This window comes from Terrapene carolina, unplaced genomic scaffold (assembly GCF_002925995.2).
Source record: "Terrapene carolina triunguis isolate 2854851 unplaced genomic scaffold, T_m_triunguis-2.0 Scaffold131, whole genome shotgun sequence".
Classification (NCBI taxonomy): Eukaryota; Metazoa; Chordata; order Testudines; family Emydidae; genus Terrapene; species Terrapene triunguis.
In genome coordinates, this window is record NW_020664482.1 from 19,198,226 (window position 1) to 19,218,288 (window position 20,063).

Genomic DNA, 20,063 nt, shown 5'->3' on the forward strand with positions numbered 1-20,063 from the left:
TCTGGAGTGGTAACAGCCAGTTTAGACCCCATCATTTTATACATATAGTTGGGATTATGTTTTCCAATGTGCATTACTTTGCATTTATCAGCACTGAATTTCATCCGCCATTTTGTTGCCCAGTCACCCAGTTTTTAGAGATCCTTTTATAGCTCTTCACAGTCTGCCTGGAACTTAACTATCTTGAGCAATTTTGTATCATCTGCAAATTTTGCCCCCTCACTGTTTACCCCTTTTTCCAGATCATTTATGAATATATTGAATAGGACTGGGGGATACCACTATTTACCTCTCTCCATTCTGAAAACTGACCATTTATTCCTACCCTTTGTTTCCTATCTTTTAACCAGTTACCAATTCATGGGAGGACCTTCCCTCTTATCCCATGACAGCTTACTTTGCTCAAGAGCCTTTGGTGAGGGACCTTGTCGAAGGCTTTCTGAAAATCTAAGTACACTATATCCACTGGATCCCCTTTGTCCAGATGCTTTTTGACCCCCTCAGAGAATTCTAGTAGATTGGTGAGGCATGATTTCCCTTTACAAAAGCCATGTTGACTCTTCCCCCAACAAATTATGTTCATCTATGTGTCTGACAGTTTTGTTCTTTACTATATTTTCAATCAATTTGCCCAGTACTGAAGTCAGACTTACTGGCCTGTTACTGCTGAGATCACCCCTAGAGCCCTTTTTAAAAACTGGCGTCACTTTTAGAAATTGGCATCTTAAGAGTTTTTAAAGTCTTAAAATCTTTAAAATCTTAAGAGTTTTTAAACATTTGCATTTTAGGAAAAGTCTCATGCCTTCAATTTAAAGAGATTCTTTTTAGCTTAATAGTATTTTTGTTCTACAGGTAAAGCCACATCCTCTTCCAACCCAGGCAGCCCAGCTCCAGACTGGTACAAAGATTTTGTCACCGATGCAGATGCTGAAGTATTGGAACATTCTGGGAAAATGATGCTTCTCTTTGAAATTCTTCGCATGGCGGAGGAGCTTGGAGATAAAGTGTAAGTCATGTTAAATAATATATAGATTTGTGGAAATTTTTTAAATTGTTTAAATATACTATTCTGCCTTAGCATTCTTTATTGTCCACCCTTTGTTAACGCTTATTTTGAGCTCAGAGTTGTAGCTCAATTTGCGTTAGCGATGTGTGTGTTTAACTTATTTTTATCAGAAGAGCGTTCCATGCTTGTCCTATACTCCACCAAAGACATTCACTCTGTTTTAAAGATCATGATCAGGGTGAAGGAAGAGAAGTAAAGCAAAACAATACAATAATTACATGTATTGAATGAATTTTAGTGGAAAATGTTGTATATTTCCGTATTTCTCTTTTCAGTCTAGTTTTTAGCCAGTCTCTAATATCACTGGATTTGATAGAAGATTTTCTGGAACTGGCAAGCAGGGACAAAACTGACAAAGATAAGCCTGTTATTTATAAAGGTTAGTATAGCATTTCTATATCTTCCAAAACAGTGACAGTAAAGAGAATTTCTTTAATATCATTTCCTGCTACAGATAGTATAGGTGTGAATTTTAATCCAATCCAGGGTACACTGATTTTTTTCACTTAACTGACCTATTGCCAATTCCTCTGGTTTCCCTGCTCGTCACTGGGGATATCTCTGTAGAAAACCCAATATTTGACATATTGTGGTCCAAACTCCTTTTTAAAGAAAAAGTGAAACATTGGGTCTATCTCAAGATGTTATTTGATTATTGTAACATTCTCTAGAAGGATAAATTTGTGTAAAATTGATTTAATTCTCCAGATGACTTGCCAAAACCAATATAAATAAGTTGATCTTTAGCTAGTTTTTGTATTTTTGGGACAACACATTGTATAATTTGGTGTAGCATCTGTAATATTTTCATCTTTCCACCTCAAAATTGTTCTGTAAAATTAATTTGGTGATGGAGGCATCTGCAGAAGGAAGAATTATTTTTTGCCTATGAAAGTCATTAAGAAAATTAGTTATTAAACTCCTTAATGTATTTGTTCTTGAATATATGTATGCTAATTCTGTAGTTGGAAAGGTATATGGTTTTGTGGACTGAATATGGGCCCGAGGGCCAGGAAGTCTTGCATACTAATCCCACATCTGGCACAGTCTCACTGGGTGGCCTTCAGCAAGTCACTTAACCTGTCTATCTGTACCTCATATAAAAGAAAGGGATGATAATACCTACCTCACATGAGTATTATGAGAATCAAACTGAAGCACAGACATTAATCAGACATGTAAAATATAATAGGTAAATATTGTTCGTTTCAGATGTTAGTTCCATTCTAAACCTTGTGGTCAGCTATGCACAACACCAAAAAAGTACAGTTGCTAGTAACATTTCTCAGGCTTGGTTTCAAATGTGTGCCTCATTTTTAAATTTATTTAACATGTTGAGGAGGCTATATTTTATCTAAGATTTTTTTCAGGTGTTTAATTATTTTGCATTTGACTATCTCAAAAATGGCTCCTTTTTAAATCTTTCAATTTGGCACATTTAAACTCTTGAATAAGGGCTGTGTGCTGTGTCTTGTTTGAAAAAAAATTGTTTTTGAAATAAACGTTCTGGATATTTGAAGAGAGCGTTCTGAATGGAAACAATAGATTAGTTTCTTAAACTTTGCAAATAGAAACCAGTATGTGATACTCTGAATCTTTCCTCTTAATCATTTAGGGTTGTCCAGATGAAGGAGTCCATTATACAGCTAGTTTATTAACCCTCTAAAGAGTATGGATCTGTTACTCAGGTTGAACGCTGCTTATCACCCTTTTCCTGTGACAGTAATGCTCACATTTCCTTCACATTTCAACTTGTCACCTGCACAGCAGACTTTAAAATCATGAAGCTAATTATTCTTTTTTAGCTTTTTTTGTTCGTTCTAGATGGAAGGGAGATGAAATAGCTAATTCATTCTCAGACCAAAAGAGTTGCTACTCTTTCCCAACATCACCAAATATGGGAGGGCTATTGGTCCGATTGCATGCTGTATACCCCACCTGCTGTGGATCTTAGGCTGTTGCTACTGATTTCAGGCGTGTGCTATATTTCATGTATTTGTTATATTCTAAGCAGATAGGATGTCTTTCTTCTAGAAATAGTGAGCAGAAGGTTTAGTCAGGGGCCATACAAAATGAAAACAGTTTTACAAATGGAAAAACACTGAGTCTGATCCTCATTTTTAAGAGAGGGTTATTAAAGGAAATGACAGTGGCTGTGCTGAAAAATTTAACATTTTGAGATTTTAATCACACACCCATTTCTAAACCTGCTCCCTTGTGTTGCATTGAAATAGGCTTTTTCATGTTCTCACACATGGGACAAGGTATATTGTATTAATCATATTTTCTTAGTAATGTGTCGGTAGTGTGGACTTTTTTCCTCTAACCAGAGATGTACATATGTACTGTAGCATTTTGCTTTACATCATCTCTGTAATCTTGCAGTAAAAGACCTTCACACTATTTTTTATATGAATTCATATAACATTCCTTAAATGTTGGCAGCATGGTGTTGGGCAATTAAATACCAAGTGATACAGGGACTTAGAAATATCAGTATCATAGTTAGTTAGCTAGAAATAGATAGATCTCCAGCTGCTGTCTATTTATATATGTATTTATTGCTCACTGCTGCTTTATTACCTGGAGCTCTGTTGTCCATATAGCAAGCTTCTAAAGAATATTTCCAGTATTTTGCTTCAGAACATTGGTCATTTGTGACCTCTGAGCTGTATATGTCTTTATAGCCTGTCCATATAACCTGAGCTAATTTTACATGGTTTTTGTTTTTTCCTGTTTGTGGTGGTTCTGTTGATGTACAACTAGGTCATCAATTCTATATAGACATCTCTGGCATGACTTAGCATGCATTTTCTCATAATTCATTGTCACTCAGCATTGCTACTTCCTACAAGAGCTGCTCTGATTTTAATCGATGGCCCAGTGGGGTTCATTTTGTGTAAATAAACCTTGACCTCCAGAGAAAATGAAAGGTTAGCTCTAAAAGGGAAGAAAAAAATCTGCTTCTATCAGCTGTAATTTTTTTTACATTTGGCAAGAAGTAGCCATAACTCACAGGCTAATTAAACTCAAGCAGCTGTTCTAAATTTCAAAATGATTATACCTTGACTTTTTGAAATCCCCTTTCAAGCATTTTACCTAAGGGGTACAATTTGTATGAGAGAGACTGCAGCCTAGAGTAATTGGAAACATACAAACTACAAAGATCAATTAGAAAATTAGGGTTACTGGCATAATGCCTAAAGGTTAAATGTAGTTACTTTTTACAATTAACTTTCACACTGAGGTTAAACAAGAAACTCGCCTGATTTTGTTGCAAACGTGTCCAGACCTCTAGAAATTTGATATGACAAAGCGGGCTGGGAAACACGCAAATCTTAGAAGAGCTAACTAAAGGTTACTGAAAATATTGCAATTAAAGTTTGCCCTCGGTGTATAAATCTTAATTGTGTCCTTGTCTCTCTAAATTGCAAGCTATGTAAAGCTGCTTGTGGAAGTATCACTTAGCTCAAGTTTTTTAAATTGAGAACTTTTCCTTGAAGAAGGCAATACTGCTGGACCCTACATAGGGGGTAGAATCCTATTCAGAAAATAAATTTCATTTCATTCTTAGCTAACTCTAATTCTGCACTTCTTATTTTGGGCAAGGCTACCTGCATATTGGGGAGTATCACAAGAGATATGAACTATTAGAGTAAAGGCTTTGGATACTTACTGTCCCAAATTATGATTACCACTATTTTCTGTAATCCTGCTGTGGATTATATTTCATAATTCAGGTTACAATGAATCATTTTCACAGCTCAACTGAGACAAGCAGCAATGGCAGGTATCCCCTTATGGGTTCTTCATTTATTTGTGCACATGTACTTTGGGGCACGGACATCATAGAAGCAAGTTCCTTGGGAGTAAAAGATTTTGATTGTTATAGAATAGCTGGTTCATGTGAGGTTGCATGATTGCTCCCTTAACTTTTAGTCTCAATCTGGCCCTGAAAGATCAGTATTTAAATCATTGTGCTACTAATATTTTCATATTGTGCTGGTGTCATTTAATCACCTTACCTTCAAATTTCTAGGTGAAGGAAAATGGTTCAGAAATATTGACTACTATCGTTTAGATGGTTCAACCACGGCTCAGTCAAGAAAGAAATGGGCTGAAGAATTTAATGATGAAACTAATGTGAGGTAAGATCATTCTATGTAGCTTTTTATTTCCTACCTCTTTTCTTCCTACATCTGTTTTGTACTTATACTAACTTATGAACTCTTTTTAAGATAGTGCAGTTACCAAAATATCCTACCAGTGATAGAACTTTAATTATTTTTAAAGATATTTTACATATGTTTTGTACCTGTACTGTTGCCCCTTCTGTGTGTGTGTGTGTGTGTGTGTGTGTGTGTGTGAGAGAGAGAGAGAGAGAGATTTTATAGGTAAGTTGCCCAGCACTTTGTTACAAGATCCTGTTTTCAGTTGCTTATAACTTTGCTGACCTATGTAGTTTAAATTGAAATTTTCTCTGTCGCGTGTCTGCCTCTGATTATAGGCAAGTCATGTAAACTAAAACTTTCACAGTGTGTCCCTTCATTTTCTTAGTATCCAACTTGAGACACCTGGGGTTTGATTTGCAGAATTGCATCAGAGGTGAATGGGAATTCTGTTCTGGACATACAAAATGCTATTAAATGCTAATTATGCTGAAATAGTAGGCTCTAGGTATCTCAAAGTGAGCACCCAGAATTAGTTGACAATTTTGCCTTTAGTCTCTGTGCCTCAGCTCCCCCTGTGTAAAAAATATTGATACTACCGCACCTCATGGGGGTGTTAAACTTCAGTCATGAGATTACATGGTGCCACTATATGGCAGAGTTAAGGTATTTCAGTACCCTATGTATTTTTGTACTTTTAATTTTTTTGTTTTCTTTTATGTTTAACATTAAACATAATTTTTGATTATGAATTTCCTGGGTATATACACCTGGCTTTGGGATAATTGCAAAATCCATATAATGTACATTACCCTACATTACTAATATGTACTCTTAACATTAACTCTATCTTAATGTAATTTTTGTCTGGGAATTTTAGTCTTACCCAGGAGAGAAAAGTGTGTGTGTGTGTGTGTGTGTGTGTAATGTAAACTATGCATGTGCAAGGCCACTGCACCAACCTGTTAACATTTAAATTAGTAATGTAGTTTGTCTCTGGACACTCTCTCTCAATACTGGCCCATGTGAATGAATTTTAAAGACAACTATTTACACTAAACATGGAGATGACAAGACTGCAAAAATTAATGAATTAAATAAGGGGTAGCACAATAAGCTTTCATATTGATTTTTCTTAACTTTGAGTTAAGTCAGTGAAATAATTAAAAACAACTTTTAGTTTTGACTTGTGAGTTTGACAATGTGTGGTTCCGCCCTTAATGAGGAGAAATGCATTTGATGTTGGGATTTTATTTGAGAAGAAAGGACTTCTGTCATTTTGTTAAAGGTTTCCTATTAAGTTGGTTGATTATAGGGTTTACTCTATGCCACATGCCTTGTCCTTTGATGTGGCATGCTTACTATCCCTTGCACATGTTGAATATATTCAGCCAACTTCTGAATGGAACAAATAGGAATCATTCTGTTGCAGCATTGGCCCATTAACCTGACAATAAGTGCATCTCGCTAATATTTACTAAATTAGCTCTAAAATGAATGAAAAGGTTATCACTTATATCTCCTCAACAAGGTTAGGTTTTCTCCAATAAACAGTTCTCAGTGTAACAGGTATGCTTTGTATTGCATTTTCATAGCTATTTGTGTACAATTTTGAATTTTCATAAATATAAATGTTCTCTTTCTGTAGCACTGTTTCATGGATAATTTAGTTATGGTTGGAAAAGACTATTTTCAGATGCATATAACAGTTTGAATATATTAACTGTTGGCTGATATTTTTCATGATTGTTGACATTGGTTTTTGTGGAAAAATTCTAGCTAGTTTTGTTTTGTTTTTTTTCAGGCCCCTTGTTGTGTGTAGATAATTTTGAAATATAAACTTTAAACCATACTGATTAAACCTGTCCCTCAATTTCTCTGTCAATTTGGTTTTGGTTTTATAATTATATTTCCCTCTTTCTTAAAATTTTTCTTCTTCTGTTGCAATTGGAAAGGCTTACACAAACAGGGGGAAGAAGACTGCCTGTACAGTGAAACCAGCTATACACTAAGTTTTTATCAGATGAATAAAGCAAACTGAAAAACAGATTTTTTTTTTCCCCCCCTCTAGTCTAATTTAGAGTCATCTTAAGTTTTATTTGTAACAATAGCAGTTATGGAACTTCTGTCTGAATTTTTTTATTAAATGTTTGAAAATTGCATATCAAATATACAGGAAGCTAACATTTCTGGATCCTGACACTGCCCCAGTCTGAGACATTTGAGCCATGACATGCTTCCTGCAAATATGGGAGGCTGTTCAGATTTGTCAGTGAGGCCATTGAGCGTGACCACTCTCCTTCTGCTTTCATGCCAAAGTCTCTGCCTCAGTTTTGAAAATCTACAGGATCTAGAACACAAATACTCTCTTTTTATCCTCTCTAAGATACATGCACCAGTGGCATCAAAGTTAAAGTATATGTCAATACCTGTTGTGAGGGGGTTTTCTTCCCTAGATGGAAAAATAGAAGCCATCCACAGAGGGAACCTTGAAGCTATTTCAGCAGCCCAACGGGGCTTACAGGGCAACCACATGCTGCAGATGACCTAAAAATCCTTAACTCCCAGAACCATGGTTGATTCAAGTGATATGCTAGGTAGAGTGTTCATAGTGAATAGATCCATGGGACATTAGGAGGCTGGCAACAAGAGCCACTGAAGCTAATGCAGTGACCTGGATTGACTCTAGCTTAGTTCCTGAGTAGCAGATAACTATTCAAAGGAAATCCTCTGTGCCTCAAAATTCTCAGATAGAATTCTGGTTGGTGAGAAATCCAATGAAGTTCAAGAAGGGCTACAGCCTTATATAAGGGCATAAGCTCCTTTCATTCGCCCCCCCCCCCCCCCCCGAAAATACCAGAAAAGAGATGCCAAGTGGAAGTCCAGATCAGAGAATGGGTCCAATCCCTCTTTCCAATCCAAACGTTACGTATTAACGCAACTAGGATTACTTCCATCCACAAATTGGTTTAGAGACAGGCTATTCCACTTCTCAGACATCTAGTTTTAATCAGCATCAGACAGGCGATCGTGCAACATGAATACTTAGTTACTCTGGACCTTTAAACACCTTCATCATCCCCTCTCCATCCTCAAGAAATAGCAAGCACTTTCAAAGTGTTATTCCAGATTTTTCTTAATATGAAAAGAACTAGAGGAAATCCAGCTCAAGAGAGTAAAAAGGTTGATGAAGAAAACAATTCAGAATGCAGACTCTAGCTTTTGCTACCATTGGAATCTCTTCAGAAGACTCTTTGGGCTCAACAGAACCTTATGTGCATTTTCTAATCAGTCCCTATTTTCACCAATTTCTTAATTTTGCCTACAAAAATCACCAATTTTAATAAATAACATTTACCTTTCAATCTGTCCTCTGTTCCTTTGGTATTCACAAAGCCATTTGGTTACACTAACTTACTGAAGGAGTCTAGGGATTTATCTATGACCATTCATTAAAGACAGATTCATCATAGCATCTTTTTCAGGGACCACAGAGGAAATTACTTTAAGGATCCTCTCTGTACTTCAAGCATAAGGGTTCCTAGTAAACTTATCTGTTTTTCAAGAGAATCATCCACCTAGGGAGACCCAAGGAGACCTAGAGTCTTCCTGAAACAGTAGAGATTGAAAAGATCCAGGCACTATTCTGGAAGGTGTCACAGAACCAAAGGTCATCCATCTATCTTTACCTGCATTTATCTTCTATCTGAGGAGTCATCAGTGTTCAAGAGACATGACAGTACATGACAGAGCTTCAGGGATTCCTCTAGAGGCCTGGAAACATTCCCAAGAAGAGATGATGTAAAGGAAAGAAAAGAATGACAATCCCTCAGTTAATCATTTCCCTGCCATTGCAGGGGCCTTGGGCATGGTGTACCTCAGTCCCTCCTATTCTCTGCCTGTAGCACATAGTAGTCTAGTCTCCTGTGGGCTGTAATACTTTGGTCTAATTTTGGTTGTTGGGGTTAGTATGGGGGTGCTAGGTGGGGTTGGCAGCCTGTGGTATACATCAGGTCAGACTAGATGATCTAGTGGTCACTTCTGACCTTAAACTCTATGGTTCCATGGTGATAGAAAAACCCATATGATGGCAGGATCTTCCTTCCACTACCCAGTCTCTGAAATCTTATCTACTGATACCAGTATTTCAGCTTGCAGAGCACACATGGAGCATCAAAATACAAAGAGGGATAAAAGGGTCAGAGGCAGAAAGGTTCCTGAACAACATCTTGAAAGAGATCTAGATAGAGTTAGGCTGGCTCTTCAGCATTTCTATGAGTGCTAAGGGAAAGAGTATGTCCTAGTTCAGACAAAAAAAGAAACCCCACAACTGTGGCATATATAAATCAGTCGTGGAGTACAAAAGGTTCAAGTCTAAATACTGAAACAATACAGATTTTTTTCCTGGACAAAAGCTCGGCTGGCCTCCATTAAAATGATCCACATAAAGAAGTCACTGTACACATAACCAGACTGGTTAAACTATCTGCAGACACTCAATATTCTATATGGTCCCTGAATCAGGAAGTATTCTTTCTGATATCCATAGAGCCAGGTGCACGTATATGCATCCAGGTGAAACTCAGAGGTGTGGCTTTTCTTCACCAGGGAAGCAGACCACAGATTACTGAGGCCACACTGACTCACAGATAGCTAGACTGGCTTCTTTCCTTCTTCCCTCTCTTTTGCCACTAGAAAGAAAGTGATTTTGTAGATAAAAGAGGAAACATCTATCATTCTTCTCACTGCAAATTGGCTAAGAAGGTATTTAGACCTAGTGGAAACATTGCAAAAGTCCCTGCTCCATCTTTCCATTAGGCAGGATCTCCTGTTCCAATGTCTGCTCCTGCATTCTGCTCCAGACTGACTGAGCCTAAAACTTTGGCTTTGAGTAGCAAGAACTGAACAAAATGGGATACTTCTCCAAAGTAATATTCTTCTAACCTCATTCAGGCTGTCATATTCTCTGCGTATGCAAGCTTTTGATCAGAATGCCTGTAAGTGTGTTAACATACAAAAATCAGCACCAGGAAATCAGGCATTCCAACTCTCTTTGGATTTCTTGCACGGTGGCCTAGACTTGAATCTTAGACTTCCTTCCATAGTATCTCATGTCTCAGTTTTAAACTATGCCATAAACTCATGCTCATCTAAATACCTGATGTCATCAAAGTAGCTTATAGTAGTATAACTGTCCAAACCAACCATTAGGTGTATCTTTCTTATCTAGAATTGACCTAGAGTGGTACAAGGTCTTATGAACCATCCGGTGGCCTGAAATGCCCTTTATTTCTTTTCCATGAAAACTTTCTTCTTGGTTGTAACCAGGTTGGCAAGAACAGTCTTGGAAATCTCTTCTTTTAGGAATACGCAGTTTCTTACTGTATCTTCCATGATGACAAAGTAGTTATTGGTAATCAAGGTTAACTCTTTCCTACCACATAGGAAATCATTTTGTCTTCATTTACTTTGAATCTTTGACACCTGAAAGAATAAGTACAGCATATGTCAGAACAGCCATTAAAATATTCCTAAGTAGAACTGATCAGTATAGAAAAACATCATCTTTGTTCATTTCCATTTACCCTAAATGTCCAGCCTTGAATGCATCCAAATACTCTGTGGCTAGGTGGATCAAATAATGTATCGCTGAAGCATATTAAGCCACAGATAGACTGATTCCAGAAGAGAGAGAGGAAAATAAGACTATTCAACTTGTTCCACAATAACATCCTGGTCAGAGTAGAACATCAACTACCATAGAGGAAATCTGTGAAGCTACAACCTTGTCATCCATGGATACTTTCTTTATCAGTACAGACAGAAACGTGTCTCTAAACAATGTTGTCTCAAAATAGATTAATACCATTTTAGGCAAGGGGAAACCGTTTGCTTCTGTCCTACTTACGTCTTCCTCTCTCTAATATTTTCTTCCTGCTCACTACATCCCAAATGTCTTGGACTTGGGCAACTTTCAGGATTGAGAATGGAAAATTTACCAAATTACTGCTTTTCTGGGTCTGACCTCTCCCAATGTCCACTTCACTCAAGATGAGTTTTTCAGGTATGTTGTTGATGGTCTCTGCAGGGTCCATCTGTTTAGTTAACACAGTTGAATTCGGCATTATGGTTGTTTATGTTTAATTTAATAAGGATTCAGAGTTTCCATAAAGCATTGGAAGTTCATATCTGGAGTAAAGGCAGAAGGGGCATCGCCAAGCCCTGGTGCCTCATGAACTACCTCTGCTCTGATATATCATACATATTGTACATATTAATTTAAGCTCTTTTGTTTCACGAGTTTTCCCAAATACACATGTCAACATTCAGATTAATAGCTGTAATGCAGCCAGTTGTATATTTAAAAAGCAATAAATGGAATAAACTTAATTCATGCAGTGTTAAAACTTGGACTTTAAACTGCAGTAATCAGTGACTTTTAAGTTACATTTCCAAAACTCTGCCATTACTTACATGCTAAGTCACAAGTTAAAACTTATGCAGTAATAAAAATATTACATACTTGCAAAGAGGTACAATTACTGTTGTTAGAACTTAAAGATCCCAGCATTTTGTGTTTTTTAAAATATCAATCTTAACGTTACATGACGTTAACGTTTTTTTGCGTTGTTAATTTTAAGTTAATCTTGGGTGATAGTGACATGTAAAGAAACAAAAGTGCATCGTTTTATAAAAGATGTCCTAAAAACGGTTTCATGCCAAGGAATTTTTAAAGTCTGCTTTCCAGATAATAGTTCCAATAACCCCAACCAGCATGTATTCATTTTTAAATGATGGTTTAACTTGGCATAACTAATTTTCTTACATTTGATCCTGAATTCAAATGTCTGAAGAAAAATTTTTTTTTTCTCTCAGAACAATGCTTGGTAACAAATGACTTCTTAAAGTCCCTGACCTGTAGTTTTGACAGCTGGCTAGAAGCTTTGCCCTTTTATTTAGAACATAACAGATGCAAATTTCACAACTTCATGGTTTTAGAAGATTTTGAATCATTATAATTTATGAATAATTCATAATAGGACCCCAGAGGATTTAGGTTACAGCATTTCAAAAACTTCATGTTTATAATAGTTAAGGAATCCAAGGTAAGAGAAGTCAGTTTGTAAAATATTAAATTTCATAATTTTTTGTTGTTCCAGAGGCCGTTTGTTTATTATTTCCACTAAAGCAGGATCCCTTGGAATTAATCTGGTGGCTGCTAATAGAGTGATTATCTTTGACGCCTCTTGGAATCCATCCTATGATATTCAGAGTATCTTCAGGGTTTACCGCTTTGGGCAGAACAAACCTGTGTTTGTGTACAGGTTCTTGGCTCAGGTATGTACGATTTGGATGTTTCTCATTCATCCTTTAAGGCTCAGATCCTGATATCTTATCTGTAAAGATGGACCCTTACATCCTCGTGGACTCTTGTTGAAGTCAGTGGGGGGCGACACAGGAAAAGGGGTCCACTAGTGTAGATCAGATAGTTGAATTGGGGCTTAAGATTGTCAAACCATTAGAAAAGAAAAAAATTGTGTATATTATGTCCAGAAGGGTCCATTAAGATCAGTTAATCTGACCTACTCCATAATACATACCGTAGATTTTCACCCATGATTCCTGCATCAAGTTCACAGCTTCTGGTTGAGCCAGAGCATATCTTTTAGACGTCCAGTCCTGATTTAAAGACTCCCAAGTGATGGAGAATCCACCATATCCATAGGTAATTTGTTCCTATTTTTGTTTAACCTCACCGTTTAAAAATCTGTGCCTTATTTTTAGTCTGAATTTGTCTAGCTCCAGCTTCAAGCCATTGGATCTTGTTCCTTTTTCTGGTAGATTCAAGAGCCGTCTACTACAAGAATTTTTTCCCATTTAGGTAGTTATAGGTCGTCTTCAATTCATATCTTAATCTTCTAATTATTTATCTTAATAGCTTGAACTTCTTTAGTCTCTTACTATAAGATAGTTTTTCCAGACCTTAAATCATTCTTGTAGCTTTTATCTGAATCATTTTCAATTTGTCAACATCCTTTTTAAAATTGTGAACACCAGAACTACACATGCAATTCTCATTTAATTTATATAGAATGCCAATACTATATAAGACCCCTCCCTACATCTGCTCTCTATTCTCCTGCTTATACATTCATGGGTCACATTTTCTTACCCACCATATCGCACCAGAACTCATGTTCAGTTAAGCCCTGACCCGTGTCTCCTAAGTTTTTTTTTTTTTTTAAAAGCTGTCGTTGAATGTAACTCATCTATATTTCTTAGTTATTGTGATTTTTATTTTTGTTTAACTTAAAATAGGGTGAACAATGCAATAGAATTATCAATTTTTTTCATATTAATATTTTTAAAACTACAATTTAGGGAGGTTGTGCAAAAGCCGATTTCTTCAGGGAGCTAAAGAAGTTAAAATATATTGATTACTCTAATAAATAGACATGCACCATTAGTTGCATCAGCAGTTCATGTTCCTTTGTGGTGTTTCATTCAGGGACTACATTCATTTTTAAACAATTTAGCAAACTACAGGAGATGTATTGGGCTAAAGTTCTTTAGCTGTTTTAACAAACATTAATGATAGAGTAGTGTTGTTCTTACCATTCCTGTTTTTCTCAGTGACAGAATAACTTGATCCCATTTGTGTGTTTAGATTTATAAAAACAAATATATTTGGGGTTTTTTAGGGAACAATGGAGGACAAGATATATGATCGTCAAGTAACGAAGCAGTCACTGTCTTTCCGAGTAGTTGACCAGCAGCAGGTTGAGCGTCACTTTACCATGAATGAGCTTACAGAGCTTTATACCTTTGAGCCAGACTTGCTGGATGACCCTAATTCAGAAAAGAAAAAGAAGAGGGATACACCCATGCTGCCAAAGGTAACATAATTCACAAATCTTTCATAAATCTTTTAAGCCTGTTCAAGTAGACAATGCTCTCTTTCTTAGGAGGGAAAGAGTGTTATGAAAAGTTTGGGATTGTTTACTTTTAAAACGAAACAAATAAGAGGGGACATGATAAAAGTATATAAAATAATGAATGATATAGAGAAGGTAAATTGATCTTCTTTTCTTCCTGACCCTCAACACAAGAACAAGGGGACCTTCAATTCCTTTAAAAGGTGGGAAATTCACTATCAAAAAAGGGAATACTTTTTCCCGCAACATGTGATTAAACTGTGGCACAGGAAGTCCTTGAGGCCAAAATTCAAAAAGGGATTGGATATTTACATGGATGTCAGGAATATTCAGAGTTATCACACTGAATGATAAATTTTTAGTGGCTATTAAACCTTGTTCTTCAGGGTTTAAGTCAATCTGTCAGTCTTACAGTAACTTCAAGTAAAGAAAATGTATTATAGCCATAAATGCACAGAGCACTTGTTTTGTTCATTGTTTTCAAAACAGATTTGAAAATAAGGTAAGTGTAAGATAGCTATTGTTTATAGTAAATGTATTTTTATTAACTGTGATCTTAAATGTAACATTAAATATAGTCTGATAAAGGTTAATTCCTGAGTAACCAACCTATTGTGAAATTAAGTCTTTCACTTAGTATAACAGTCATTTCATACAACTTTACATTTTCCATGTATAAAATAACTTAAGTGGGTTCTTTACTTAGTAAAGTGATCATATTTCTTTCAGTATTATTTGTAAGTTTTATGTAGTTGGCTCTTGGAGAAAATATTTAGGGCTTTTTTAGGTAGGTTTTTTTTTTTCCAGTTTCAGCTGAATTAGTATTGAATGGTTTCATAATATTGAAACAAAGTGGACCAAATTTCAGCAGGACCTAAGAACAACCACAAACCCCACCACCAAGTGCAAGACATATTCTTTTGACATTGCATTTGCTAATATTAACATATAAAAAAAAATACTATTTAATTTTTTTTATTCCCATGCAATTCCTGAGAAAAGGAAGGGAGAAAGAAAGAAACCAGGCATGGTAGAAGCTACTCATTTAACTTAATATATTTCTGTTAGGCACTGAGGTACTACAGTAATGAAGGCGCTATAAGAACCTGAAAAGAATACAATAGAATAGAAATGATGTCAAAACCATGCAATACAGAATTAATTTAAATTTGTTGTAAGCAATTAAAGAGCAAATGTTCCAAGCATACCTGGATCGATTGGTCTTCAACTGTCGTTAAGACTGCGCCGGTCACAACACGTCCGCCATTCTTTTTGCACTCCTGCCTTTCTTCTCCACGTTCGTCCAAAACGTTTAACAATGTCATCTTCCCATCTTCTTGGAGGCCGACTGGGTGGTCTTTTCTGTTCTCGCGGGTACCACTCAGCAATGATTGCGGTCCACCTATTGTCCGTGAGCCGTGCTGTGTGGCCCGCCCATCGCATCTTGTTATATCTGCTTTCCACGACAATGTCTTTCACACCGCTGCGTTCTCTGATAATTTCATTTGGGATGCGATCCAGAAGGGAAATTCCCAACATTGCTCGTTTCATTGCCCTTTCAGCTACCAACAGCCACTGCTCTTCTCTCTTCGTCAGTGCCCACATTTCACTGCCATACAGCATCTTGTCGATTTTTCCTTTGAGGATGTCCTTGATGGAATTAAATGCACACCATCCTGCCTGAATCCTTCACGAGAGTTCTCCGTTTAGATCTTGGCGCATATTAACTTCTTGGCCCAAATATATGTACTGTTCCACTTCTTCAATTTCTTCTCCTGTTCATCTTCTGGCCGACCTGACTGCTTTTCTTGTAGAGTCTTCGTAGTATGCTCTGCAGTTGGGTGGTGCTTTCGGCAATTAGTACGATGTCATCCACGAATCAGAGATGATCGTTCTCCATTTATGTTGACACCACTCCTCCAATTGATCTTGTTCATAACCATTTCGGGCAAGCGGTGAATAGTTTCGCCTTTCTCGATTCGGATGCGGGGGGGAGGGGGGGGGAGTTTTGAGGAGAGTAATGTCTGTTGTACATCCAGTATTCTCTTCCTTCAGCAAACTGATGTACTGCATGTTAATACCCTGCTCTATGAGCGCCTTTAAAATTGCGTTAAACTCGATGCTATCGAAGGCCTTTTCATAGTCGACGAAAGCAATGCACAGTGGGAGTTTGTATTCCCTCGCTCTTTCTAGGGCTAAGGGTAAATATATGGTCGATCGTGCTAAAATTTCTTCGAAACCCTGCCTGCTCTCTCGGCTGTTGTTCATCCAGACTCTGCGAGAGTCGGTTCATTATCACTTTTGTAAAGAGCTTGTAGATGTGAGAGAGCAGGCATATAGGGCGGTAGTTCTTAAGATTTTCTCGATCGCCTCCTTCCAGCTTGATGGTATTTTTCCTTCTTCAAGATACCGACTGAACCTTAAAGCGAGGGCCTCCCAAAGTTTTTCGCCTCCTGCAGAAATCATTTCTGACGTTATTCCATCTTTGCCTGGAGCTTTTCCCTTCTTCATCTGGTACAGTGCGCTTTGGACTTCACTGACAATTATTGTGGAGACGCGTTCTTCTGACTCTTGGAGTGTTGGGAGCGGGATATTGATTCTTAATTTGAACAGTTCTGTATAGAAGTCCTTGCAGACATCCTCCATCCCTGCTCTATCGATTACTGTCTCTCCGTCCTTGTTCTTCAGTGCTGTTACGCTCAATCTATACTGCGTCAATTCCTGCTTGCATGTCTTGAGGCTCTTGCATAATTCAGCTGTTTTGAGGAGCTTTTCTTTCTGGAAGTTCTCAGTCATCCTTCAGTTTTCGCCATATAAGCTTGCACAGAATACAGGTACTCGAGGTTGTTATCCGAGCTCCTTTTCATATGTCTCTGCTTCTCCAACAAGCTTTTCATTTCATTTGAGATTCTTCCCTTCGCCTTCTTCAGCTTTTCAATTTCAGCTGCTTTTATGCAATGTCTCAGCTTGTCAGCAAAGATGCTGTAGTCCTCATCACACTTTTCCGTCTGGCTCCAGTCAAACCCAGAAACTCCGAGCATACATGTGAGGAAAATATAGATATTTCTAAATGACTTGGTTTCTACTGTATTTAATTGATTGTAAACTGTCCGGTTGGAGGGGGGAGAATGCTTTTCTCCTGTTTTATCGTGACCATGTTTCTTTTTCAATGAAAGATGGCATGTTCTCCATTTTAAAGATGATCTATTTTTAGATTAACAATAATGAATCATATTCTAGTAAACACCAGACTGGTTTTCCTTGAATTGTTAGGCCAGACACTATATTTTTTTAGATGGATTTTTACTAGACCACCTAGAGTGCCATGCAGCTGTCAGAGGGATTTAGGAGATGTTAGCCTAGTTCAGAGCCCCTATAGCGTGGTCATTTTAAAACACTTGAAAACAAACTTTATCGACTCTATCTAAACCCTTCTTATTATGAAGTTTTTCAATTCAAGCAGTAAGTCATAGATCATTTTCTTAATAGTGGTTTTATTGTAACTTTGTCAGTGAATTAAATTCTCTATTTATTTATTTATTTTTCATCAGTTTAGAATTAACATCTGCTTTAAAAGAAATTATTTTTAAAGTTAATATATTATGCTATTTTTATTATTTTATTTACTGTATGTTGATAGCTCCCCAAAGAATAATTGATGCATCTCAGGATATTTGTATATTCTTAACAATAGGTCTTCATAATATATCAAAATGCCTCTTGACCAAAAACACTCCAAATTTTACTTATCATGAAATGATCTGATTATGCTTAGTGATTTTGGAAGGTTGAGCAAACCATCTTCTGTAGTAATTGTACTCTGAAAGTTATGTATTTTCTAATGTACAATTTTAGTAATGCTCACAACATTCTATCTAGTTGTGAATATTAAAATACCACTAAGGAGTTAAATGTTGGAAATAAATTCCAAAAATATTGATTTGTTTAAATAAAAAGTCCGTATCATTAGAACGAATATCTTGACATAGAGACATGAGTGTAGAAAAAAGACAGATATATGAGTTGACAAACTGATGATATTATACTTCATCTTCAGAACAAATTTGCAAACATCAACTAAATTCCTCATCCCATTGAAGTGATAGGCAAGTTGTGAAGAGACAGACTGAACATGAGGTTAAGTTATCCACCTTGACACAAAAGGTAAAAATTACCCATTCAGCATATGGGATGGGGAACTAGAGACATCTTGTAAATCTATTTAAAAAGAAAGTTGTACTGATTTAACTCAGCACAAGAATTTAAACATTCATTTGTTGAAAAACACTTAATTTCAAATATTGGTTTAGGTTTTTTAATTTATTTTATATGTGAGTAGATTGCTGGCTGGGGCAGTCTTTCTTGAGAGCAAACAGTCTTCAGGGCTGGTTTTAATATTCAGAACAATTTGTGTCAACATTTAGTTTTAAATACTAAACTTCACACATTAGTTATCTTCCTATCATCCAGATAGAGACAGATGGTCCAGGGAGTGAATTCATGCTCATACACAAGTCACCTTGCTAGAAAAAAGAAAATCTCTGTATATTGTAATTCTGCTTGGCTGTTCCTTGGTTCTCTTTCCAGTCCAGTTGCCAGTCTAGTGTTCTTTTAAGGATGTGCACTTCATTATATGCTATGTACAAACTTCTAAGTATTTTGTAACTTTTCACTTGAAAGGCTATAAATTATCAGTTATCTCCTCGTTTTAGCAGCTTCTACATTTGGCTTGCACAGAATAATTTCTTGTGTGCTGTTTCCTGTACCCTCACAACACTAACTGAGAATACTGGTTATCTGTTAACTCGTAAGGCGTCTTTCCTTTCTCTTTCCTTTTCTCCCTCCTCCCCAACTAGATTTTTGGGTATGATAGTTTAATATCCAGTCATGTGAGGTGCTGAGCGCTCTCAGCTCCTACTGAAGTTAGGAATTAAGGGTGTTCAGAGCCTCCCTGAGGATACTCATTGCCTTGCACAGTGGGCACAAACTTGCATAAATCATGAATCTGTCAAAGGAGGTATATAATTTTTAATGTATGTTTTCAAACAGCACAGTGTGGCATAGATCAGCAGTTCTCAACCAGGGGCCCGGGGTCCCCTGGGGTGCTGCAAGCAGGTTTCAGGGGATCTGCCAAGCAAGGCCGGTGTTAGATTCACTGGGGCCCAGGGCAGAAAGCTAAAGCCCCAGGCCTTGAGCCTTGTCAACCAGGGCTGAAGCCGAAGCCTGAGCAACTTAGCTTTGTGGAACTTCCTGTGACATGGGGCCCCAAGCAATTGCCCTGCTTGCTACCCCCTAACCTCGGCCCTGGCTTTTATAGACAGAAAAACAGTTGTTGAGGCACAGGTGGGGCATGGAGTTTTTATAGCATGTTGGCGGGCTCAGAAAGAAAAAGGTTGAGATCCTCTGGCATAGATGACACCCAGTGTCTCTTTGCATCATGGGTCAGTTTATGCTGAAACCTTACAAACCTGTTTTAAAATGTGAAGTTTTGAGAAATATAAACCATTTTTTTTAAAAATCTGTTTTTGTGAAAGTCCTTCTTAAAGAGCAACTTGTGCATATTTCCATGATTTCCCAATTGTATATTTTTTCAAGTACAATTAATTTGACACTTATTTCAAAATTAAACATAAAGAAAAATTACTCTGAACATGGAGCCAGGCATTTTTCTGTCCATAAATTAGGGCAGAATCAAATTCCATCTCCATTAGATTCAGTGGGAGAAATTGGGCAGTTCGCAACTTTTAGTTACTTTGGATTCTGCAATAATTTTTTCTATAGCTTTGTTTTATGTCTTAACTTTGTTTTTTTCCATAATCAGGTGATCTCTTTTCTCCAAACTGGATGCTCCTCCAAAACCAGCTATTTCCTTACACTCCTCTGCTTAATCTT

At 37.0% G+C, this 20,063-nt stretch overlaps 1 protein-coding gene across 2 annotated transcripts in view; it reads left to right on the forward strand.

Moving 5' to 3' along the window:
- The window catches only part of ATRX (ATRX chromatin remodeler), a 136,727-nt gene that overhangs the window by 97,571 nt on the left and 19,093 nt on the right, over positions 1-20,063 (forward strand). For both annotated transcript variants that reach the window (XM_024196772.2, XM_024196773.1), the window contains 5 exons: positions 853-1,006; positions 1,342-1,445; positions 5,106-5,214; positions 12,396-12,573; positions 13,938-14,132. In XM_024196772.2, coding sequence (XP_024052540.1) covers positions 853-1,006; positions 1,342-1,445; positions 5,106-5,214; positions 12,396-12,573; positions 13,938-14,132 — 740 coding nt within the window. The remainder of the gene's footprint in view (positions 1-852; positions 1,007-1,341; positions 1,446-5,105; positions 5,215-12,395; positions 12,574-13,937; positions 14,133-20,063) is intronic.